The sequence below is a fragment of the Tursiops truncatus genome, chromosome 1 (assembly GCF_011762595.2).
Source record: "Tursiops truncatus isolate mTurTru1 chromosome 1, mTurTru1.mat.Y, whole genome shotgun sequence".
NCBI classification, from domain to species: domain Eukaryota; kingdom Metazoa; phylum Chordata; class Mammalia; order Artiodactyla; family Delphinidae; genus Tursiops; species Tursiops truncatus.
In genome coordinates this window covers 71,587,798-71,613,015 of record NC_047034.1, presented here as the reverse complement: position 1 = coordinate 71,613,015, position 25,218 = coordinate 71,587,798, and the positions used below count along the sequence as shown (strand labels likewise).

Genomic DNA, 25,218 nt, shown 5'->3' with positions numbered 1-25,218 from the left:
GCTGAGAACCTGGTTTTGTTTCTGCCCTCCCTGCCCACCCAGAGGAAGGAGAATCCTGGCTGAAAGGCTGGCAGAGAAGAGAGCGCTGGCATTGCCGGCGGGGCCAGGAGGAGCCCAGGCAACCTTACTGGGTGAGGATCCCGTGGTGCTTCGAGGTGAATCTGATGATGTCTTGTCTGGGGTTTCTCTCAATGTTCAGGAGCCGCCCCGGTGGGAAAGTACATGCATACTTGGGGAAGCCAGGAGAGGAAAAGGGGGGAGTGGCTCATTCTGCCAGTAAATGAAGAGAGTGGAAATGAATTCAAGCAGCAGGCAGAGCTCCTAGTTTCACCAGAGCCGGGGTGTTGGTAATAAGGAAGAGAGCAACGTGCCTTCACCTTCCTGGGGTCGGAACTGCACGTGGCCCCACTGGTACGGTGTGTATGCGCTTCCACAATCATACACTTTCCTGGCTTCCACTCTGCCTACGGTCTCATTTCAACTCCTTCAGCTGCCGTATCCACCCATAAAATTATGAGTGTAAAAGCACTTTGCAAACCCGAATACTCTCTGAAGAAGTAAAAAGTACTGCTGTAATTATTATGATTATTATGCCCGATGGTTAAGATTTCGGCTGCCCACCTCTCAGCTATGTGGGGCCTCCAGAGAGGGAGGGCTAGGCCACTCCCCAGCTTCTGAGGCTCCTGGCCCATCTCCCCTTCCAGCTGTCCACAGCTGGCTGCTAAGCTGGAGACATAGGGAAAGCAGAGGAAAGGTGATTTACTGGGACAGAAGGAGGGAGACTGGGAGATATACCATGTTCCCTTCAAACTTGAACCATTGCCCTGAGTCTCTGCCTACCAGCGGAAGCTGGGGAGGGGAGCAGATGGTGAGGGGGAGGGGAAGGGAACTGGGGAGGGCAGTGGGTCCTGGGCCTCCTGTTTCCCCAACTCCTACCTTGGCCTTTCCGGTCATGCCCAAGATGAAGCTGAGGGTCCGTCTCAGGGAGGAGCCTGCCCAGGTGCCTGAGCCCCCTTCCAGTTGGCTACAGCTGCAGAGAGAAAAAGAAGAGGTGAAGAGATGGAGCTGGAGCTGGAAAAGAACAACAAGATACTCCCAGAGGTACGGTGGCTGAAGTGCCATGACCAGGGGAGAGAGAATGGGGAGATACGGGGGAAAGACAGAGAAGGGTGAGGAAGAGAGAGGAAGGACTCAGGAGAAAGAGGCCCCCACTCCCCTACCTCCTTGGATTTCCTAGATATGGTCACTACAGTTTCCCAGGCCCTTCTATTTATGAGGAAAACTCCAGGCTCCTCCCAGATAAATACAGACTCCCCCTTCCTACCTAATCCAGGCCCAATCTCCTCTTTCATGCTGCTTCCCAACGGAAATGATACGGGGAGGGGGGCTCTCCAAGGGCACATTTTCCCCTCACAAAACAAAAGTCCTGTGTACGACCCTCCCTGCTGTTTGGAAAGGGCCTCTGGGCCTAACGCCAATAAGGACCGAATTTCCTGGGATTTCATCAGCCCCATCCCATGAGCTAATCCCAAACCCAGAGCCAGGAGGATGTGTCAGCTAGAGATTTTCAGGACCACAAATCAGAGCTTGATATCTTAAAGGGCCCATTACTCGCTCACACACCCACACTGTCTTAGAGGGCTAACCCACTCTAATCAGGCTTCAGCTGTAGGAGCCAAATAAACAGGTGCTGATTTTGCATGCTTATTTACATAGATACTATGTAAATCTCCCAGCCTCCACCTCGATTCCTGAACAATATGCCTTCAGCCCCTGCCCTCTCCCCTTGGGGCGCTACAGCCCGTGCCCAGCTCTCCTTAGGGCCACTCCCCATTGGTCGATTATCTCAGCTATCCAAAGCTGGTCCATGGTCCTTGGTCACCGTCTGTCCCTAAGATTGTGCAGCAGCGAATCTGCCTGCTCACTTTTCTGACACTGACAACAGCAGTCAACCTCCACTCTCTTATTTAACAGACACTCTGGGGTCTATATACTCCTTTTCTTTCCCTGATTTCTTCTTCATCCCATGGAGCTACCGGGAAACTTCTTAGCCTTCCCCAGCCAATGAGAAGAAGGGGAATTCTATGCAGCGCAGGTAGAAGGATATTTGGAGGTCTTTCATAAGAAACGTTAAGGGGAACAATGTTTCAGGAAACAGAGACCCTTGGGGCTACAAAACCCATGGCCTAGTCCCATTGTCCCTCCCCCATCTAGGGCTTTGAAGGGCTCTGTGTCCCCCAAACTCACCTTTTGCTGAGGTCAGCAGCAGAGGACTGGGACAAATTCCCTGCCAACACAAAAGGAGACGTGAGGTGTCCAGCTAAAGTCAGACAAAGGCGCCCAGGGCTGCCTCCCCCACCCCCTCCACCTGGATCAGGTTCCCAAGCTGCAGGTGCTTGTGACGCCATTCCTGAGGGCGGGCACTGGGGAGTAGGGAAGGAGGGAGGCGTCTGAGCAGAGCAGAGCTGAAGAACTTAGGAGCCAGGGTAACAGAGCACCGGCGTTGTGTGGATAGGGGGCTGAGAGGCCAATGTCTCAGTTCCTTTTCAGTGAATGGCGAGGGCAGAAGATTCACTCTGAGCTCCCAATGCCTCTTCTTGATGACAAGGTACGTTGTGGATAACTGTCCTCCATCTCTGGTGACAGGGGAAGCTAGAGAGCCTCTCTGTCCTATGTCCTCCTTCATTGGAAGGAGAGCCTCAGAATACCAAAGTCCTGAATTCAGATCTCTCACTTGAATAAAGGCATTTTGGGGTTTCCAAGGGTGTGTGGTTAAACATAATGCAGGACATCTGGATCCTAAACAGCTGGCTCTGAGGAGTGGGGTGAGACAGGCAGAGGAAGGGGCCACCACTGCTTTGCTCCCCACTTTTACTCACCAGCTGGATCTGAGCAGCCCAAGAAGTAATTGATGCCACTCATGGATACAGACTTGGAAAGCATGCCAGTGGGCGAGTGGTCCAAAAGGCCAGCAGATGGGTGACAGGAACGCTGACCCTAGAATCGTGTTAAGAATCCTCATGCAAAGGTCAGGCTTCATCCATCTTCCCCCCCCCCCCAAGGCTCTTCACTTTCCCACAGCAAAGCCCTTCTTCAAGGCCTTCAGGCCTTCTACCCCTCCCCACTACCCATATCTGGAACATTCCACTTGAAATAGTTGAGAAGTTATTCCTGCTATTTAGCAGTCATCACTCTGTTGCAACTCAAACCCTGGCTGCCTTAATATAGAAAATACCTTAGAAAAGATTTACCCTGAATCATTTCCAGAGATGAAAAACTCAATATATAGAGGTCAGGCAGGTAATGAAAAAACAAACACACACACACACACACACACACACACACACACACACGAAAACTGGGGCAGTCTGGGTTTAAAACAATAGGGATTAGAAATATTCATAAACCCCACACCCAATCTTTCGAAAATCACCTTTTTGTTCTCAAGCCTACATGGAGCATTACAATAACTGGCTACATATCAGTCCATAAGGCAAAATGTAACATGTTTCAGGTAACCTCCATCAGAGAGATCATAGGAAACAACCCGGAAATCCCTTTTCAGTAGCTTGGATAAAGAACCTGTGGTATATTTATAAATAGAAGCATTATTCAACATTAAAAATGAACAAACTACAGTTCAGCCAACAATATGGATGAATCTCATGAAAGAACGAAGACACAAAAGATTTACATACTTTGTGGTTACATTCATATAAAGTTTAAAACAGGCAAAACTAATTGATATTGTTTAGACATACACATAAAGGTGGTAAATCTATAGGGAAAATCGATCTCAAAAGTCAAGAAAGCGGTCCTCCCTGCCAGGAGGGAGAGGGTTATGAATGGGGAGGGACACGGGGGGGCTTCTGGGTTTCGGTGGTACTCTATTTTTTTTTAACCTGGAGTAGTTACATGGTTGTTTGCTTCCTAATTGTGCATTACGTTGTACATATAAGTTTTATATACTTCTCTGTATCTATGTTATATTTCAATTTTTTTTTAAGTTTTAAACAAATCTCCATTTTTTTTTTTGCAGTACGCGGGCCTCACCGCTGTGGCCTCTCGCGTTGTAGAGCACAGGCTCCGGACGCGCAGGCTCAGCGGCCATGGCTCACGGGCCCAGCCACTCCGCGGCACGTGGGATCTTCCCTGACCGGAGCACGAACCCGTGTCCCCTGCATTGGCAGGCGGACTCAACCACTGCACCACTAGGGAAGCCCCAGATTTAGAAATTTTAAAACACCCTTCTAAATAAACTTACTGGTCAGAGAAGAAATCATTATGGGAATTTAAAGGTATTTTATAACAACAATAATGAAAATACTACTCAAAAAAACTTGTGGGAGATGGCCAAAATGTATCTCAAGGATAATTTGTCGATTTAAAATGCTTAACTGAAAATTTTTTAAACTGAAAATTCATGAGCTATGCCGGCTTAAAAGGTTAGAAAAAGAACAACAAAACAAACCCAAAGTAAATAGAAGAAAGGATATGATAAAAGCAGAAATCAATGAAGTAGTAACAAATGAAATAGGATCAATAAAGCCAAGAGTTGATTTTAGTAACAGGCAAATAAAATAGACAAACCTTTGATAAGGGTGATGCACAAATAAAAGTAGAATGAAAGAGTGGACCTAACTACAGAAACAGTAGTGACTAGAAAGATAATGCTATCTACAACTGAATGCCAGTAATTTTGAAAATGCAAACAAAATAGACAAATTCTTTAAAAAAACAAACAAAATATCTATAACTTACCAAAACTGAATCTAGAAGAAATAGAAAGTCTGAATGGTCCTATTAAAGAAATGGAATCAGTAGTTAATCTTTCTATAAACAAAACAAACCACACCAGGCCAAAACAGTTTTATAGTCAAGGAGCAGAGCTTTCAAGGAATAGATCACTGAAATCTTATACAAAATCTTCCAAAGAATAGAAAACAAAAACAAAAGCTTTCCAACTCTTTCTATAAGGCAAGTATAACCTTGATTCTTAAACTACACACAGACCATATGACAAAGGAAAATTATGGCCCAATCTCTCTTATGAAAAGTACAAAAATTCCAAACAAAATATTAGCAAACTGTAATAGATTTTAAATAGCCACAAATTATTTGCAGCTCCTACCATCAAGAAGGAGTCTATTTCTTCACTCAGTCACAGGCTGGCCTGTGACTTACTACGATGAATAGAATGTGGCAGAAGTAGCATGATGTGATTTTTGAGCCTACACCTCAGGAAAACTTAAAGCTTCCACTCATGCCCACTTGGAATGCTATTGCCATGTGAACAAGCCCAAGCCTAAGCCTTCTGGAGAAGCCATGTGGATAAGAACCAAAGTATCACAACGGGCAACCTGCCAACCCACAGGCATGAATACGGCTGTCCTTGACCATCAGCCCTATTCAGCCACCAGACAACTACAGCCACATAAGTGAGTCCAGGTGGAGCCAGCAGAAGAATACCCAGCTGAGCTCAGTCCAAATTAACCACCCATAGAACTGTGAGGGGGAAAAAAAGGTGGTTGTTTTAAGCCACTAAGTTTGGGGTTGATCTTTTACGCAGCAATAGATAATTGATGCCACAAATAAATCCAGCAGTGCGTAAAAAAGATAATCAATCATCATGAAAAAGTCAGACTTATCCTAAAAATATAAGGGTGGTTTAAGATGAGGAAAATCTTTAAATGTAATTTACCTCAATGACATATTAAAGGAGAAAAAAACATAACCAACTCAGTAAAAGTAAAAAAACCATAGGATAAAATCCAACACTCACTCATTGTAAAACCAAAGACCTGGCAGTTACAAATGGAAAGAATCTTCCTTAACTGGATAGAGTATCTTTTAAAACCTTACAGCCAAAAATCGATTTCAATGGTGAAACATAAGATACACTCCCTCTAAAATCAGAAACAAGACAAGGATAGCCATTATCACCATTTCTGTTCAGCACTGCAATAGAGCCCCAGCCAAGCACACACAGTAGGGCAAGAAAAAGAAATGAAAGAAATAAATATTGAAAAAGAAGAAAGCAAAATTCATTTAAAGATGACATATGGGCTTCCCTGGTGGCGTGGTGGTTAAGAATCCGCCTGCCAATGCAGGGTGACACGGGAAGATCCCACATGCCGTGGAGCCACTAAGCTTGTGCACCACAGTGACTAAGCCTGTGCTCTAGAGCCCGTGAGCCACAACTACTGACCCCACGTGCCACAACTACTGAAGCCCGTGTGCCTAGAGCCTGTGCTTCACAAGAGAAGCCACCACAATGAGAAGCCTGCGCACCACAAGGAAGAGTAGCCCCCACTCGCCGCAACTCGAGAAAGCCCGCGCGCAGCTACGAAGACCCAACGCAGCCAAAAATAAAAATAAATAAATAAAATTAAAAAAAAAATAAAGATGACATAATTGTCTACTTAGAAAAGCCAAAAAAATCCACAGATAAATTGTTATAACTGAAAAAAAGAGTTTAACAAGGTAAATAACTATAATTAATTAAATTGCATTTCTATAAACCAAAAATAATTATAAAATGTAATTAATGTAATTTAAATATAAGAAAGCATTTATAATAGCAACAAAATATATAAGGCACATAGAAATAAATCTAATAAAGATTGACAAGACCTGTATGAAGGAAACAAATACTTTGTTAAAAGACATATTTTTTTAGAAAGCCTAACAAGATAGAGATATTATTTTTCATGGATAGGAAGACTCAATATCAGAAAGAAGTCAATTTTTCCTAAATTAATCTTTTTTTTATTCATCCACCAAATATTTTCATTTTTTATTTGTTTTTTCTTAACATCTTTATTGGAGTATAATTGCTTTACAATGGTGTGTTAGTTTCTGCTTTATAACAAAGTGAATCAGTTATACATATACATATGTTCCCATTTCTCTTCCCTCCTAAATTAATCTTTGAATTCAGTACAACCTCAGTCAAAATTCAGCAGAATTTTTCATTTTTAGAAATTGATAAGCTGATTCTAAAATTCACATAGAAGTGCAGAGACTTCCCTGGTGGCCCAGTGGTTAAGAATCTGCCTTCCAATGCAGGGGACGCGGGTTTGATCCCTGGTTGGGGAACTAAGATCCCACATGCTGCAGGGCAACTAAGCCTGCGCACCGCAACTACTGAGCCCGTGCACTCTGGAGCCCGTGCACCACAACTGGAGAACCCTGCACGCTGCGATGAAGATCCCATGTGCTGCAACTAAGACCTGATGCGGCCAAATAAATAAATATTTTTATTATTTAAAATAAAATAAAATTCACATAGAAGTGCAAAGAACCTAGAATAGCCAAGATAATCTTAAAGGAAAATAATAAAGTAGGAGGACTTACACTATTACATTTTTAAGACTTACAATAAAGCCACATTAATTAAGATAATGTGATACTGGCATAAGAATAGACAAATAGGGCTTCCCTGGTGGCGCAGTGGTTGGGAGTCCGCCTGCCAATGCAGGGGACATGGGTTCGTGCCCCGGTCCGGGAAGATCCCACATGCTGCGGAGTGGCTAGGCCCGTGAGCCATGGCCTCTGAGCCTGTGAGTCCGGAGCCTGTGCTCCGCAACGGGAGAGGCCACAACAGTGAGAGGCCCGCGTACCGCAAAAAAAAAAGAATAGACAAATAGATCAATGGAACAGAGAACAGTCCCCAGCAATAGACTCACACAAATATAGTCACTTGATTTTCAACAAAGTCACCACAGCAATTCAATGGGGAAAGTAAGTTTTTTAATGAAGCAACTGGATATTTACATAGGGAAAAAACCAAAACCTTGATTTCTCCCGTACACAAGAACCTAGATAAATCACAGACCTAAATATGAAAGCTAAAACTATAAAGCTTCTAGAAGAAAATATCGAAGAAAAATCTTCACGTTCTTGGGGTAGGCAAGATTTCTTAAACATCACCAAAAGCACTAACCATTAAAATAATCGATAAACTGGACTTCATCTAAATTAAAAACTCATGCTTATTAAAATACACTATTAAAGTAAAAATGCAAGTCAAAGACTGAAGAAGATACTCACAATACATATATCTGACAGAGGACTCAGATCCAGAATATATAGAGAACTCTTACAAATCAATAAGAACAAGACAAGCTGTTTTAAAAATTGAGCAAAAGACTTGAACAGACATTTCACCAAAGAAGATATTCAGATGGTCAATGAGAATATGAAAAGGTGCTCAATAAAATTTTTCAACAGGGACATGAAAATTAAAACCAAAATGAGACAATTCTAAAACATCCACCAGAATGACTAAAATTAAAATCTTGACAGTAATAACTTATAATAGAAAAGAATCTGAAAAAGAATACATATCTATCTATCTATATATACATATAACTGAATCTCTTTGCTGTACACCTGAAACATTGTAAATCAACTATACTTCAATAAAAATTAAAAAAATTTTAATTTAAAATCTTGACAAAAAAGTATAATATACCTAAGAATACATCTAATATATATCTACAAACTCTGTATGGAAAAAAATTGATAAAACTTTATTAAAAGACATTAAATGAAGAAGTATACTATTTTCATGGATGGGTAGGAAGAAGCAATACTGTAAAGATGTCCACTTTCCCTAAATTAATCTTTAGAGTCAATGCAACTCCAACTAAAATCTCAAAAGTTTTTTTTAATACATGTTTTGCATGTATGTTATACTTCAATAAATATGCTCTTTTTAAATTAAGAAACTCTGTTTCTTTAAAGGCACCATAGGAGAAGGAAAAGACAAACCACTTTTCTCAGTCTTTGAGAAAAGATCATTGCAACACATATAACCACAAAGGATTAGTATTCAGAATATGTAAAGAACACGTTCAAAACAATAAAGTAAAAACCCTCAAAGAATCCAATAGAAAAGTGGGCAAAAGACATGAAGAGGAATTTCACAGAAGAGGAAACACAAATGACCAAGACACATATAAAAATTGCTCAATTCCATTTGTAATAAGGATAATTCAAATTAAAACCACAATGAGATTTATAACCACTAGATTGGCAAAATTAAGAAATCTGATGACTCCAAGTGTTGGAAAGCATGTGGATCAATGAGAACTCTTATATACTGCTGATGTGGGTGGAAACAGTTTGCCATTAACTTATAAAAATGAACATCTGTGTACACTATGACCCAACAGTTCTACTCCAAGGTATATACCCCAGAGAAATTCTTGCAAATGAGCACTGGAAGATGGATAAAAGGATGTTCATATGACACTCTTCATAATAGTAAAGAATGGAAATTATCCAAATGTCCATCAACAGAAGATTGGAATGAAAATAATTACCTATAACTATTTGTAACACATGGATAAAAATTAGAAACAGAATGCTGAGTGAAAATGCAAGTTATAGAAAATTTTGTACAATATAACATCATTGTTTTTAAAGTCAGAAACAAACAAAAAAGAAATAATACATCATTAGGTAATGCTTTGTGTTAAAACTATTTAAAAAAAAGTAAATGAGTGATTAAGAAAATTCAAGATAGTGGTTACCTCTGGTGGGAAGGCAAGGGAATAATAGAAGAGAGGAAGACATAAATAAAGATAAATGTACTGGTGATATTCTAGTTCTGGAGATGGATGGGTGATTGATTAGGCATTCATTTTAAAATACTATATTTATGACAAATGGAAAAATACAATAGAGAGTACTAGCAACTCTGGCAAACTGGAGGGTACAGCTCCCATCTAAGGACATCTGAATTTTGGAAAGTGTAAACACCATGCTGGCCAAACAAAATAAATTTTGAGCTAGACTTGGCTTGGCTTTCAAACTAGTCTGAAAGCCCCAGTCTAGTTTAATGAATCTCAGACTTTTGGTCTGTGGACTTTGCTGAAGACTTATACCTATTTGCTGCTGCAGGAAGATACAAAAAAACCCCAAACATACAGACAAGGAGAAATTTAAGGGAAGTGCTTAAAGATTAGGTGAAGAGAGAAGAGGAATCAGAACAGGAAGACATAAAAAGAGAAGAAACAAAAAACCACTAGAGAAGGGGGGAAAGAAGAAGACATATAATACCAAGAAGGGGGAAGCAGGGAGAAGAGAGAGGTGGAAGAGAGAGAGAGAAGTACAAAGGAATGGAGGGGAGAAGAGAAAAAAGAAACCGTTATCTCCCGTGTGCTAGCCTCTGTACTGGGCACTTTAACACTTTTTTTTTTTCATCTAATAATCACAACTTTAAAAGACAGTTTTTAGTATCCTGATTTTCAGAAAGCTGAAATAAATTGTTCAACTAGGAGCAGTGTGACTCCCAAATCCTGTTCTTTCTACCGTACCACATTGAATCAGATGTGAGGGAAGACCTACAGAGATGCTAATGGAGAAAAGTGGGAGCTGGGGGAAGATGGGTTTTGCTGCTTCCCTGACAGGCTGTAACAGCCCCCTCTTCTCAACCTCTCTCCCAAACCACAGGCACTTGAACAATGAGGCCGGGTGGGTACCCCTGGCCAGTTAGAGGATGTGCTGGAGGGGAGGTAACCTTAAGTCACGGGCTGGAGACAGTTCCACGTACAGCTGTCCCTCATTATCCACGGGGGATTGATTCCAGGATCCTGTGGATACCAAAAGCTGAGGATGCTCAAGTCCCTCACATAAAATGGCATAATACTGAAATTTGCATATAACCTGTGTGCGTCCTCCCATATACTTTAAACCATCTCTAGATTAACTGTAATACCTAATGTAATATAAATGCCATGTAAATAGTTGTAAATGCTATATAAATATTTGCCAGCATGAGGCAAATTCAAGTTTTGCTTTTTGAAAATCTCTGGAATTTTTTTTCAAATGTTTTTGGTCCATGGTTGGTTGAATCCATGGACGCAGAACCTATGCATACAGAGGGCTGACTGTACTCAGGGACTCTTAGCTGGCAAACCCAGTGATGTCTCTGAAAGCTTCGTGTATCCTCAGTGGTCTCTGGGTCCTGGCTTGAGATCTTCCCTGTGATGTTCCCTTCAGCCAGAAGTCTGAGCAATCTCTATATCCTTTCTCACTTGATAATCCTATGATTATCTTGTTAGAGAACTACTGTTTCAGGGTACCAGATGCCTAGTTTCATCCTACAAATAATAAGTTCATCTCCAAATCTGAGAAATGTGGGGTCTACACAAAGAAGTAGTTATAACACCAAGGGGAGCAGGGGCCTTTTAATGAGAGAGGAATAGAGATACCCACATCAACACAGAGACACAAACACAGACAGGAAGGCACAGAGAGTCTCAGAGAAAGAGACAGAGGCAGGATACCAAGAGTGGGGGACAGAGCATACAGACCCAGGAAAGCAGACAGAGGAGTAGAGACACCAGATTCAGATTCCATCAGATGGAGTCAAAGTGATGCCCGGACACAGGGAGACCCAGCAGCTTGCAGAACAGAAGAGGCACAGAGTGGTGGCTGGACAGGCAAAGGGGCAGGAGAGGGGGAGGAAGGTGGTAGCTTCCATGGGGATTTGTCTATCCATACCACGCAGGAGGGTTGGCCACCTTGGTGCTGCAGTTCCAGAAAGGGGTCCAGTTCCTCTTGGCTCTGCAGCAAGCGGGGCTCCTGGGAGCCCACACATCCCGATGCCTGCAGTTTGTTCCTGAAACACACATTGCCACCACTGCCCTCCGGTCCCAGTGGCCTGTGACAGGCACCAGGGAGGAACACCGCCTCAGCCCAGTCCTGTTGCTTGCCCCCAGCCCAGCCCTTCCGGTTAGCCTAGGCGCAGGCCAGACCCAAACTGGCTTCCCTTTGGGGCTGTGCTTTGGCAAAACTGCGGAGCTGGCTTCAGGCAAGGGTGACCCCTGCTGGTCAAAGGACAGTACTGCCCTCCAGAAAACAGCCAGCGTTCAGCAGGGAGGGAAAGGAAGGGTAAGCTGCATTCTCGCTCTTTGCCTGGTGTCTGATGCCAACCTTAGCTCCTACTAAGATAAATGGTGTGCCCAGGGCTCCCTTTCTTCTCTACCCAAGGGTCAAAATTAGTGCCTGGTAGTGAAAGGTGACACCTGGAAGACCGTGAGATACAGTCGGCACCACGTAAAGCGTACTCAGAGCATCTCTGCCTTAAATTAGCCGCTCTTAGCAAGGTGCCATGAGTCCTGCGGACAAGGCTTCTCACCCAAGTTCCCTCCCAAGCCAGTTCAGGGACAAGGTCCTCTCCCCTCACACAGCCCAGCCAGCCCCGCCTAGGAGCTAGAGAAGCTTGGTCTACTCACCAGAGCTAAGAGAACTTGTCCAAGGGGACCATTGTCAAAGCAGAGAGACAGGGCCCTTCCACGGCTAGCAGGCCCTCACAGTGACCACTCACACTGAACTCTTCATGCTGACCCCTGGACCTTCTCTTTCTGGCTTCCTCTGTCTTTGGGGATATGGTCAGTGATTTTCCAGGAGAGGGGAAGAGCTGGGTCCCTCTCTTCTAGTCTGCCAAGCTTATGTAGGCCCCTGAGCCAGAGTAGTTCTTCCCCAATTGTAGGGCTGGACTATGATATCTAAATATCTTGGGCCTGCCTCAGCCTGGATCCAGCAGGCAGGGAGCAATTTGGGAAAGGGGGCAGGTTCCATGCCCCAACCCTGGGAGCACTTCTCTCAAGAAACCTCCCAAAGTTCTCTGGGCCTCAGTTTCCTCATCTGTAAAATGAGGTGATGGGGCCATATGATCCCTGAGTCCCTTCCAGCTCTGACACTGTTGTATGGTCCTAAGAAACCCAAGTGGGAGGTGGAGGCAATAAGACCTGAGTGTCCTGCTACTCACCTCACCTCCATACCTTTCCCTCACCATCCTCACCCACCTGCCCTTGAGACCAGGTAGAAAGAAGGAGCTAGGACTATTAGGTAGAGCCACATTTTGAAAGGCAGGGTCCACCCTCCCCAAAGGCCCGCAACAGGCCTGGGTTCGGATTCTCCAGGGAAGAGACTAGGGGCCCAGGTCTCTTCAACTCCTGTCATTCCTTTCCAACCACTTCTCCGAGGTATAGGACTTGACAGAAGGAGAGATAGGAGGTCCCCTGGTGTTTTACCCGCTCAGTGGATCCTGGAGCTCCTTGCCCGGCCCCCAGCTATGTCTTTTGAAGGGGTCGTAGTTGTGACTGTAGGCACGGAAAGCCCTCGACCTTCGGAGGGGTACAGCGTGGAAGCCGTCTCCCTCCTTCTTTTCTCCCTCTTCCTCATTCTCCTCCAGCTGTTCTCTGGACTCGACCACAGACAGGCAGCGTCGAGTGTGGCCTTGGGGCACCAGGTCTCCACCTGTGAGGAGCACCTCTGGGACGTCCTTGTTCATGGGAGGTACACACAGGCCAGTCTGAATCAAGAAGACAGAGAATGGTGAGTTCTAGAATTCTGGAATTTGGAACTAGAAAGGGGTCCCAGTCAGCCAGGCCTAGAGCATCCTGTCACGCCTCCTTTTACCAAGGCACAGAATTGGAGGATGGCTGGCTCAAGATCATACGAGGAATTAGTTGCAGAGTCAAGCAGAGAACTTGGGTTTTCTGACCCCCAGTCTAGTGTTCTTTCCAGTACATAATGACATCCTCATTCACTCATTATTATTCCATTTAATGAGTACCTATATGGCAGAGGACCAAGCCAAGCAAAGAGAAATAGATATTGTTCTTACCCTCAAGGAATTCGTTCTAGTGAGTGTGTGTGTGCATGTGTGCATGTGTGTACATAGACAAAAGCACAAATCACAAACTGGCCAGAGTTTGCCAAATGCCACAAGAGAAGTTTCAAAAAAAAGTCTTTGTGATGTCAAAGGAATGAGTGCATATAGCCAGTTGGAGGACTCAAAAAAGGGAAACGGAAGTAAACAGCCTTTGAGATGGGCCTGGAAGGGTGGAGTGGTTAGGATTTGGCCACGTTGGAAAGGGAGGAGTCTAGGCAAATAAAACAGCAGGGAGAAAAGGTGCATGAGTGAGAAAGTAGTATGATTTCTTCTTTCTAAGATTCTGGTCGTTTGGGGAGTAAGAGAGCCATTCTGACCTTTTCCCAAGAAGCAAAGAGAAGGGGTCCAAAACCAGCCACATTGAAATTCCTTCTCTCTCTCCCAAGTGGGCATTGTTCTCACTGCCCAGTACTCCTGGCTGCCATCAGGGCTTGCCTCAGTGTGTCTCAGATTTAAGAACCCTCAGGAGCTCTTAAAGTTGAAAATGATAAGCTCCACTCCAGAAACAAGTACCAAATACCCGAGTACTAAGGTGATGGAGGGGCGGGAAGGCAACTCACATCTACTGCATCTACCTCTGTACACGCCCTCTGGGCCCTATCTCTGTAGAACTTCTGCTAGAATGAGTTTCCCAGGCTCCTCTTCTCCCAGGGGTGAAGCAACTGAGATGTTCAGAGGACCCTGGAGGGCCAGGAAGCAGTGAGCCAGAATTCCCGCTCCTCCCAGGCTTCCTGTGAGGGTGTCAAGCCTTCCGCAAGTTATTTTACTCCCCGCCCCCGACACCCCCCCACCCCAAAGTCCAGGTTGCTGGACAGTCGTTCCTTCCAGCAACTTTTCCCTCTTTCACTGCAACCTGCCCCCACTCCACCCAGGACCACTGAGATGGCACCTGTGCCTGTGTCAGCTGCACACCTGCCTACCACAGGGAAGGAGACAAGTACTCAGGCCTCTGCAGATGGCATTCTGCTGCCCTGCTGGGTGGGTCTGAAGATAGAGAAAGAGAGGCCTAGGAAACCAGCCCAGGCCCTGTGCCTGTCCGTGCTCAGCACAGCTGGAAGCCACATAGAGGGGACCTCTCAGCCTGCTGCTGGGAGACATCCTCTCTCTGTGTCCACAAACTTGGGCCTCGTGCCATCTGATGTGCTATCTATAAACAGGATGGGATGGGACTTCCCTGGCGGTCCAGTGGTAAAGAATCCGCCTTCCAATGCAGGGGACGCAGGTTTGATCCCTGGGCAGGGAAATAAGATCCCACATGCCACGGGGCAACTAAGCCCACACACCACAACTACTGAGCTCGCGCGCCTCAACGAGAGAGCCTGCATGCTGCAAACTACAGAGGCCACGCGCACTGGAGTCTGCGCGCCACAACTAGAGAAGAGAAAACCCGCACGCCACAACTAGAGAGAAGCCTGCGCACCACAAGGAAGAGCCCGCGCACCACAACGAAAGATCCCGCATGCCTCAACGAAGATCCTGCGTGCTGCAGCTAAGACCTGACACAGCCAAAGATAAATTAAATTAATAAATAAATAATAAATCTTTTTTTTAAAAAAAAAGACTCCGCGCTCCCAATGCAGGGGGCCCCGGGTTCTATCCCTGGTCAGGAAACTAGATCCCACGTGCCGCAACTAAGAGTTCACACGCCGCAACGAAGATCCCGTGTGCCGCAACTAAGACCCGGTGCAGCCAAATAAATAAACATTTTCTTAAAAACATATTTAGAAAATAAATAAATAAACAGGATGGGCAGATCTGCAGGGAGCAGGACAGAGCCTGAGGGCCACAGCACGGTCCCTGCAAACCAGTGGTCTCCAAAGCTGAGATTTGGGGGCAGGGGGAGAGGGGTACTGACAAAAAGTATCGTGAGAAGCTGGGATGGAGGAAAGAGTAGGAACCAGGTATGTTCCCTAGAAAAAGAGGAGCAGGGGCTGGGAACAGGACAGAAATGGAGGGACACTGAGGGGGCACTACAAGGAACTTGGATCTGGCATTCAGTGACCTCACAAAAGAGAAAACACCATTTGACCTACACGCCCTGAACCCAGCTTCTATCTACTCTTCCCGCCCTGATTCTGCCCACAGGGCTGGATTTGATGAGATGAATGAAAAGCAGTGAATGGAAGCCCTTTCCTTTCCCTCCATCCCTGGAGATGCCGCCTGTTGGAGGTGGTACCCTGCTGCCTTGGCCTGGTGGACAGACATTTCGAATCCTGAGATCTTTATGTCTTGAAATTTCACCCTTCTTCCTCCAGCTGAGACCACCTGGAGTCTGACCTCTTCTCAAAGAATTACCCTCTTTCTGGCCTCTCTGTCATGTCATTCATGGTCTCTGCCCTCTGTGAAAATGGAATCCGCTGGGCTCCTTCTCCCTTAAATCTTCATTCCATTCCTCAGAAAGTTTTTCTTCTAAATTCCACCCCTTCATGCTGTCAGGTCAATAATTTTCATTCTATCCTTCAAAGAGATGAGGTTTAGCAAGGTTTCCTCAACCCCCTCCCAGAGATAGTCCCTCCGCCTCTTTCTGAAATTCAAGCTGGAGCCCCTGTGGTTGTGTTCCTTTCCTTGCCCCTCCTTCCATCAGTTCTCTCCCAGCCCCCTCCCATCTTTCACTAGGCTCCTGAGCTCAGGAAATGGTGCAAGGGAGCAACCAGGGCTGGGTCTCACACAATGGCTTTATTTAGCCCCAGAATGAGATCACATCGTGTCACATCACTGCTTCCGCTGAGCACAGATAGGAGATTCTGAAATAGGTCTGAGATCAGATGCTTGAGATGGGGGCAGGGGAGGAAAGCAAGAAGGGGCTCTAAGTCACTTTACTTTTCTTCCTGCCTCTGGATCAGATGGTTTTCCCATCGACACAGACCATCAGCGTCTCGTGATTCCTCCTCTGAGCGTGTGACCTCCACCAATGGCCCTAGCCATCAGTGATTCGTTAGACACTCTACCGTGTGCTGAGATGGGAGCACACAATATTTTAACAGAGAGAAATCTCTCTCTCTCTCTCTTTTTTGGGTTGCACCACACGGCATGCGGGATCTTAGTTCCCCAACCAGGGATTGAACCCATGCCCACTGCAGTGGAAGCTCGGAGTCTTAACTGCTGGACCGCCAGGGAAGTACTGAGAGAAATCTCTCTCATTCAAAACTCTGAGACCATAATTTCTTCAGGGTGCTTTGAAGTTCATCAGATTTGCTAGCTCTGCCACCTTCATAAGCCACATGACCTTGGGAACTTGCTTATTTAATGTTTTTGAGCTTCAGGATCATCTGTAAAATGGGAATGGTAATACTACCTTGTAAGGATATTGAAAGACTTGATAATGTATGTAATACAACTAACATTGTGCTTGGCACATATTGGGTACTTAGCAAATGCTACTATTATTTTTGTTGTTACTATTATTATTTAGAAGCAAAGAGAAGGCAGAGCATAGAGAAATGGAGAGCTGGAGAGAGGAATGCCCAAGACAGAAGCAGAAATAGGCATTATATGACGGTTAAAGAAGAGAGAGAGAGAATAGATAACCCACAGGCTGACACTAAAACAACTGTGATGGGGACTCATTAACATAAACAACTTCTGATAGAAAAGAGCACATAACCAGAGCAAGGAGGAGCCTGATGAACCCTGATGAACCTGCACTCTTCAAAGAGAAGGGATGGGGCTTCCCTGGTGGCGCAGTGGTTGAGAGTCCGCCTGCCGATGTAGGTGACAGGGGTTCGTGCCTCGGTCCGGGAGGATCCCACATGCCGCGGAGCAGCTGGGCCCGTGAGCCATGGCCGCTGAGCCTGCGCTTCTGGAGCCTGTGCTCCGCAACGGGAGAGGCCACAACAGTGAGAGGCCCACGTACCGCAAAAAAAAAAGTAAATAAAAGAGAAGGGATGGACAATGGCCTCTGGTAGTTTAGAGCAGAGGTTGGCAAACTATAGCCTGTGGGCCAAATCTGTCCTATTTTCTTTTTTAAATGGTTGGAAAAAAATCAAAAGAAGAATACTACTTTGTGACACATAAAAATTATATGAAATTCAATTTTCAGTGCTCATAAATAAAGGGTTTTTTCTGGGGAACACAGCCATGCTCATTCATTTACATATGGTCTATGGCTGTTTTTGCATTATGACAGCAAAGTTGGTAGTTGCGACAGAGACCATATGGCCCATAAAGCCTAAAATATTTATTATCTGGGTCTCTACAGAAGAAGTTTGCAGACTTGATTTAGAGAAGCTGGGTCTCAAAATCTCAGGAAGGAGGAAAAAGAGATCAAAGAGAGACATTAAGGCTCACTGCCCACCAGCCAGGTGTCTGCAACCAGCTTGGGGGAGGAGGGACATTGAAGACCCCAGCACACCCATTTCCTAAATAGCACCTGAGCCTACAGGGGGAAGAGGCTTAACCCATGAGTGCCTACAGCACCCTGTGGGATCCTCACAACCATTTCTTGAAACAGATATTATCCTTATTTTACATAGGAAGAAACAGGCAGCACAGAGAGGGAAAGTAACTTGCTCAAGGTCACAGGGCTGTAGGAGGTGGAGCTGAGTTTTCAAAGCAGATGCATCCCAGTGTACAGCCTGAGTTCTCTGAAACAAGAAGGCAACCAATGAGAGCAAGTGGCTAGCTTTGAAAGAAAGCTGGCAATATTGTTATTCACTTCCTCATTCCTGCCCCCTCCACCCCAGCCAAAGAAAGGAAGCAGTTTCCAGAAGAAATTAGATGGGGATTCCAAAAAATTAAATTTGTCCTTTCTACTCCCTCTGCATCTTAGAAATCTGAATGAGGTGATGGGGGGGGCAGGCAGGGCCCTGCTTCTGTTTGCTGCCAGCGAACACTGGGGGTAGGAACTGCTGATAGCAACCACACAGCTAGGCACAGGGGACAGTGGGCAAGGCTAGTGGGCCCCTTCGCAGCCTGGGGGGCTCCCTGGGCCTGGCTCTGGGGTCCTAAATTTCCCAAAGGGGGCAATAATGTGGAAGACCCGAAAGAACCAGATAATAAAGAACAAGGCGGAAGGGACAGGCCAGATGGCATGGTCTGCTGGCTTCTCTCCAGGTCTCCTAGCCCTGGGGGAACAGGGTCATAGAAAACCCTTTGATGGTTCAAAATTTAACCTACCTGCTTCCTCTCCCATAGAAAGTAAACCATTAATCCAACAGTTTCCTGCAAAGACTAAAGCAGGGCTTCAGATGAAGAAGGCCCTGGTAACCACAGTTCCTTCCCACTCCTCCCTGCTCACGAACACACCATTCTACAGCAAGTCATATAGCACCCAAGTCTCTAATTCCTCACCTCACCCTGACCTGGCTACGTCATCGCTCTATTTCTCAGTGTGAGACATATGAGATTTTGCTGTGCATTCAACACTGTATCCTGGAACTCATCCTCCTTCCCTGGCTTTCCTGTCAACTGCCAGAGAGTGGTATCACAATTCCAAAAATCAAAGAAAAGGTAAAGGGTACATAGAGAGGATTCCTCCATTCAGCAAATATTTCTTTAGCACCTACCAGGTGTCAGGCACCAAGACGAGGACCCAGAAGGGTCTATGCACAAACACAGTGGTGAGGCAAGTGTACCACCCCTCTGTGGGACAGGGGCTAGTTCAGGCAAAAGCCATCTGCCACATCAGCTTTTGGGTTGACTCCTGCTTCCACCTGCTTCCAGGGCCCATAGGGCAGAGTTGTCGATTTTATTGTTAGTACTTAATTCTGGAAGTTCAAAGCTAGAGAGCCAGGCATCCTCAGTCCTCTCATCTAACCACGTCTCCTTAGTTTTAGTTTTTAAATTTTTACTTATTTATTTTTTTGGCCACACCACACAGCATGTGGGATCTTAGTTCCCCGACCAGGGATCGAACCCATGCCCCCTGCAGTGGAAGTGTAGACTCCAAACCACTGGGCCGCCAGGGAAGTCCCATCATATCTCCTTAAAAGTCAGCCATCGGGAGGGAGACGCAAGAGGGAAGAGATATGGGGATATATGTATATGTATAGCTGATTCACTTTGTTATAGAGCAGAAACTAACACACCATTGTAAAGCAATTATACTCCAATAAAGAGGTAAAAAAAAAAAAGTCAGCCATCAAGCATCTCAAACACTCACCCTAAATCACCCCCCCCTCTTTGATATATTAGGCTCACAAATCAGTCAGGATTTTTGCTGCTTTGGGCTTCCAAGTGTGATCGTCTTTTCTCTTTTTTTAAAAAAATTTGTTTGCAAACTGAACCTAGGGATCCTATCTTCTCTTTATGCTGGGCCTGTGTGCTTATTCTACCAGAGGCTTGTTGGGACCCAGACTAGCCCATGATGTGTCGGGGCTAGAGAATAAAAGGGGGAAGACCAATCAGTCCACTTCTGCCTCCTGTCAGTTTCTTGGCATGCGTTCTGGGTGCCATGCCAGCAGGGTGGGGCAAGAGAGGGGCTGAGGTTCAGAGGGACACACCTGAGAAGACTTTGGCCACTGAGTCCCAAGGAGTTAACCCATCAGATCCCAGGGAACAGCTAAAGGCAGTGGGTGAACTAAGGAGCCCCTAATCTGAATGGATGGGGTAATCTGGAATCTGGAAGCCCCTGGCTCTCAGGTATGAGTTTGTGGCCCTTTAAATCTCACAATTAACCACCAGGGATAAAGGGAATAATGTCAGGGCCTAGAGGAAGGGGACCCAGGGTGAATTAGGATTTAAAGTTTTAAAATTCTAGCCATCCTGTTTGTCCATACCTCCTGTCTTAATGGTGCCAGATAAACTTGAGTCTGAATCCCAGTCCTATAATCTACCTCTTAATTGATGAGTGTTAGTTATTTAATTCCTCTAAACCTCAACTTTAATATGGGGATTATGATATGCTAACCCCATAGGACTGTGAGGATTAAGAATGTATATAAAGGGGGCCTCCCTGGTGGCTCAGTAGTTAAGAATCTGCCTGCCAATGCAGGGGACATGGGCTCGAGCCCTGCTCCGGGAAGATCCCACATGCTACGGAGCAACTAAGCCTGTGCACCACAACTACTGAGCCTGTGCTCTAGAGCCCACGTGCCACAACTACCGAGCCCGCGCACCTAGAGCCCGTGCTCCGCAACAAGAGAAGCCGCCACAATGAGAAGCCTGCACACGAAGAGTAGCCCCCGCTTGACACCACAAAAGAAAGCCCTTGCGCAGCAACAAAGACCCAATGCAGCCAAAAAAAAAAAAAAGGAATGTATATAAGGGAATTCCCTGGCGGTTCAGTGGTTAGGACTCCGTGCTTTCACTGCTGAGGGCCCGGGCTCAATCCCTGGTCAGGGAACTAGTGACACGGCAAAAAAAAGAAAAAAAAGTATATATAAAATCTTTGGCGTCACTTGTCCCACAAGTAGTGTTAATTAACTGTTGGCCATTATGGTGATTTCCTATTTGCACACTTGTGCGCACACACACAGAGACACACACACTCTCAATGCACCCTAGTTAAAAATGGGAGCTGAGGGCTTCCTTGGTGGCTCAGTGGTTGAGAATCCGCCTGCCAATGAAGGGGACATGGGTTCAAGCCCTGGTATGGAAAGATCCCACATGCCACGAAGCAACTAAGCCCGTGCGCCACAACTACTAAGCCTGCGCTCTACAGCCCACGTGCCACAACTACTGAGCCTGCGTGCCACAACCACTGAAGCCCATGGGCCTAGAGCCCGTGCTCTGCAACGAGAAGCCACTGCAATGAGAAGCCCGCACACCGCAGTGAAGAGTACCCCCGCTCGCAGCAACCAAAGAAAGCCCGCGCACAGCAACGAAGACCCAATACAGCCCAAAATAAAAATTAATAAAATTTTTTAAAAAAAGGGAGCTGATGGGACTTCCGTGGTGGTGCAGTGGTTAAGAATCTGCCTGCCAATGCAGGGGACATGGGTTCAAGCCTTGGTCTGGGAAGATTCCACATGTCACAGAGCCACTAAGCCCGTGCGCTGCAACTACTGAGCCTGCGCTCTAGAGCCTGCGAACCAAAACTACTGAGCCCATGTGCCGCAACTACTGAAGCCCAAGCACCTAGAACCTGTGCTTCGCAACAAGAGAAGCCACTGCAATGAGAAGCCTGCTCACCGTAATGAAGAGTAGCCCCCACTCGCTGCAACTAGAGAAAGCCCACGCGCATCAACGAAGACCCAATGCAGCCAAAAATTAATTAATTAATTATTTTTTTAAAAAGGCAGCTGAATGCAGGAGACTGGTGGAGAATTGTTCTGTCACTTCCTGGGGGTGCTGAGGGGTTCCTGAAGATCGCTGTTTCTGGGAAATGCCCATTGATGCGGTAAGGACTCAGGGAAAGGGAAGAGGGAAACTCACCAGACTTGGGAGATATCCCAAAGATGGGAGACCTGTTCTTGCCTTCGGTTGGTGACTGCAGTATAGGAAGAAGTCCCACTTCAGACAGCCCCTCTAAGAATCCAGTCCAGGACCTTAATGGGGGGGCCTCTTTCTTGGTCCTTTTAAGGGAATTGCTCATGGTCCAGAAGTTTGCATAGGAGACAGGGGGGACTCATTCCAGTCCAGATCAGCTGCCTCTCCAACTACTCTAGCCCTTCCCTTCCCCGCCCTACTTCAAACACCCTAGACAGTGCTGTGCCCAGACCTTTAACCCCTTGGGTGCCGTTGCTGGTCCCGAGGATTCCTGGGTTCCCCATCTTCAGCATCCCCCAAAGGGCAGCCCCTGGATTCAGGCACACGTAGGAACAGATACAGGAAACCAAGCTGGGGTCACTCTGAGGGGAGAATATGTGGGAACCTGACATCCCAGGGAACCTTCACCCGCCCTCCGGCAGAGACAGGGTGGAACTGAGGGGAAAAAGAAGACAACTCAGGGAAAGGCCCACAGCTGGAACCCTACTTAACAGCAAGGTCCTACTAGGGTCAGGGAGGTCCTTTGCTCTCTCTCAAATTTGGTTTCAAAATGCTCGTCGTTCCCTTTAAGAGGCAGGTTACAGTAGGGGGAGGAGGACAGACTGTATTTTCTGTGATGAAAGTACAGGGAGGAGTGATGACAAGGGCAGCTACATCAGAGGAGGGCCCTCCTTCAGCCAACAGGAACAGGGTGAGCAGGCGGCTTGGCACACACCCGGCTCCCAACTCCCGGCGTGTTGTGGATACCAGGCACAGGATATCTGACTGGCTCTCCACCCCCTTCCCTGATAACAGCTTCTAGGGGCACTGACTCACCCTCACCGCTTCCCTGGGGCAGAGGATGGAGTGGGCAGATGTTGGACTTCCTGTGGTACCGGGGAGCCTCCTCCCTGATGGACCTCGTGGTCCAGGGGAAAGGACATGTTGGAATCGGAAGAGCTTGGCTGCCTCTGCCAACTCACAAGTTAAGGGGCCTTGGAGAAGTTCCCTAGTAGCCTCATTTCCTCCTCTGTAAAATGGGGATAGTAAATGAGATATGTACAAATAGTGGAACATAAATGCTGGGCCCATAAATGTTACTCAATAGATATGCTAGCTGCCACTTGCTGTGTCCTTGGATAAACCACTCCACTCTGCCTTTCCTGATCTATTAAATGAGATTAAATTAGGTGAGCTACGGTCTATCCTTGCTCTAAAACTCTCCCTCTGCGTGAGAGGAAGAGGGCAGTTGTTGCCAGATGTGGAAACTGTGTGCCCTTTCCTACCTAGCTGGGCTCCAAACCACATGAGTGACAGTGGTTGTTTCTCACTTCACAAGAATACAGGGGAAACAGCTGCCTGTTTTACTGGTGTAGGGTCCTCAGAAATTCTCTAATTTAACAATCCTGGGATTGTCCAAATGAGGACACAGGCTCCGAGCGGGGGTGGGTGTGTGTGATTTACCTGAGGTCTGCCAGCCAGGGAGTGGCAGAACTGGGGCTGGGATCCAGCACTGCTGCCTCTGTGGTCAGTGCTGCTTCCGCCACCCTGAGCCGCTCTCTCGAGGGATCCAGCCCAGATAACTTCCCATCCTGTCACCAAGCCGCTGCATTATCCACAGCTTCTTGGGAATCCTTATACCCGTTTCCAATTAACTTTTGTCAGGTGAAGTCCCAAAGCCTAGTATGTGAAAGGGGTGGTAATCTGGGCCCTGGATCCTCCTGGTACCAGGGCTGGGTGTGGGTGAGCGGGTGCCAGCTAAAAGTTTGGACGACGTGGGAGGGATAGAGGGCTAGTTTCCAGCGGGAGGAGGGGATCTGGAACACGCTGAGAGCTGGGTTGCTATCTGTTTTGCCTTTTAGGGAGGAAGCCCTCAGTTTGGGTACTCAATCTCCAGGAAGGATGTAGGGCCAGTGCTTGCTTTCCCTCTCCCTTGCAGACCTGCATGAAATCTGGAGATCAGGGGTCTCATGTCCCTAGGGTAGTTTCCATTAGAGTGAGGTACCGTCTGCTGCTCATCCTCCATTAAGTTACCTCAAGAAGAGGGCTCAATCCTAAAGCAACTACTCCAGCTGAGTCTTGCCATCCATAGATTTGAGAGGCTTATATTCTTCAATGCTACTACTTAAGGGAGGCTCAAATTCCATCCTGACTCCAAGGAATTTGATCTCTCGAGAGATGCAAGTATCTAGTTTTGGCCTTTTTTCAAGGTGCCGGTGACACTGCCTTCACAATGCTTCTCTTGTCATCTGGGTCAGACCTGGGTTCCCCCCTAGTCTCCTCTGTAACAAGGGCCAGGACACAAAATGCTGAGTTCTGCAAGGAAAGGTAAAGACTGCCCCAGCTTTCAGAAAAGGAGTATCTCCCAGAGCTCAGACTGAGGGAGAAATCTCTTATGTTACCTTCCCAAGTTATGAAGTTTATCCTACCCTTTAAACCAGAACCCCCACTCCTATAGGTTAACTCCTCACTGTGTTTTCAGTGGACACTACACAGATGGCAAATAGTGTGCTGGTCCAAAGACCAACAGTTCATAGTCCTAGAGGAAGACGATACATTATCAAACTAGCTCCCTCTTCCTTCCCTATGCTTGCTCTCAACCCCAAGCTTCTGACCCACTGTCTTTCTCCCCTTTCTCTTGAGCAAGTCCCAGGTCTCCACCAGGAACACAATGAACCAAAGCAAATACATCCTTCTTGCCCTCTGACCTGGCCAGTCCTGGGGTGTCCGAGCCGTAGGCCCTGAAAGAGGGATGTGAGCTGGTGGAGGGCTACTCCATTTGGAGCCTCCCGTTGTCTCCAGGTCCTTTTCATCCTTCTTGGGGCCCAGAGGCTCCGAAGCCTGGGCGAAGGAAAGGTTAAACTGGTTGGGCAGCACTCTCCCCCCGCCCCCCACCAGAATCTAAGCTGGGAAACTTGGTGACAGGAACAAAGCGGGCGTTTGTTGGGTTTCTCTCCTGCCTGGGAGGCTGTTCTCGGACCACGGCATTCCTGGGTTGGACAGAGTCAGCTCAGCGTGGCTTCTCCCCACTGCTGTCGCCGCAATACCCACTGCCTTTCCAGAGGCCGTGCTTAGGTAACAACTTAGGGGATACAGGCGCTTCTGCCTGGCCTGAGCTCAAAGCAGAGGCATTAAAAATAAGTTCAAGATGGGACTTCCCTGGCAGTCCAGTAGTTAAG

General features: G+C 46.5%; 1 protein-coding gene and 1 long non-coding RNA gene across 3 annotated transcripts in view; one reads left to right on the top strand and one right to left on the bottom strand.

The window, feature by feature from the left end:
* ARHGEF2 (Rho/Rac guanine nucleotide exchange factor 2) overlaps positions 1-13,311 on the bottom strand; it is a 41,743-nt gene extending 28,432 nt beyond the window's left edge. Inside the window, exons 1-5 of one of the 2 annotated variants that reach the window (XM_033857346.2) lie at positions 13,050-13,311; positions 11,515-11,632; positions 2,880-2,997; positions 2,248-2,287; positions 937-1,030 (exon numbers count right to left, since the gene is read on the bottom strand). In XM_033857346.2, the coding sequence (XP_033713237.1) occupies positions 937-1,030; positions 2,248-2,287; positions 2,880-2,997; positions 11,515-11,632; positions 13,050-13,309 (630 nt within the window). In that variant the 5' untranslated portion in view covers positions 13,310-13,311. Of the gene's footprint in view, positions 1-936; positions 1,031-1,324; positions 1,449-2,247; positions 2,288-2,879; positions 2,998-11,514; positions 11,633-13,049 lie in introns of those variants that run through there. The other variant, XM_033857362.2, reaches the window with a different exon arrangement.
* LOC117312448 (uncharacterized) lies at positions 175-7,237 on the top strand. Its single transcript, XR_004526767.2, has 3 exons — positions 175-1,101; positions 2,540-2,608; positions 4,040-7,237. It is a non-coding gene; the product is annotated as an uncharacterized lncRNA (long non-coding RNA).
* Positions 13,312-25,218: the final 11,907 nt, after the last annotated feature.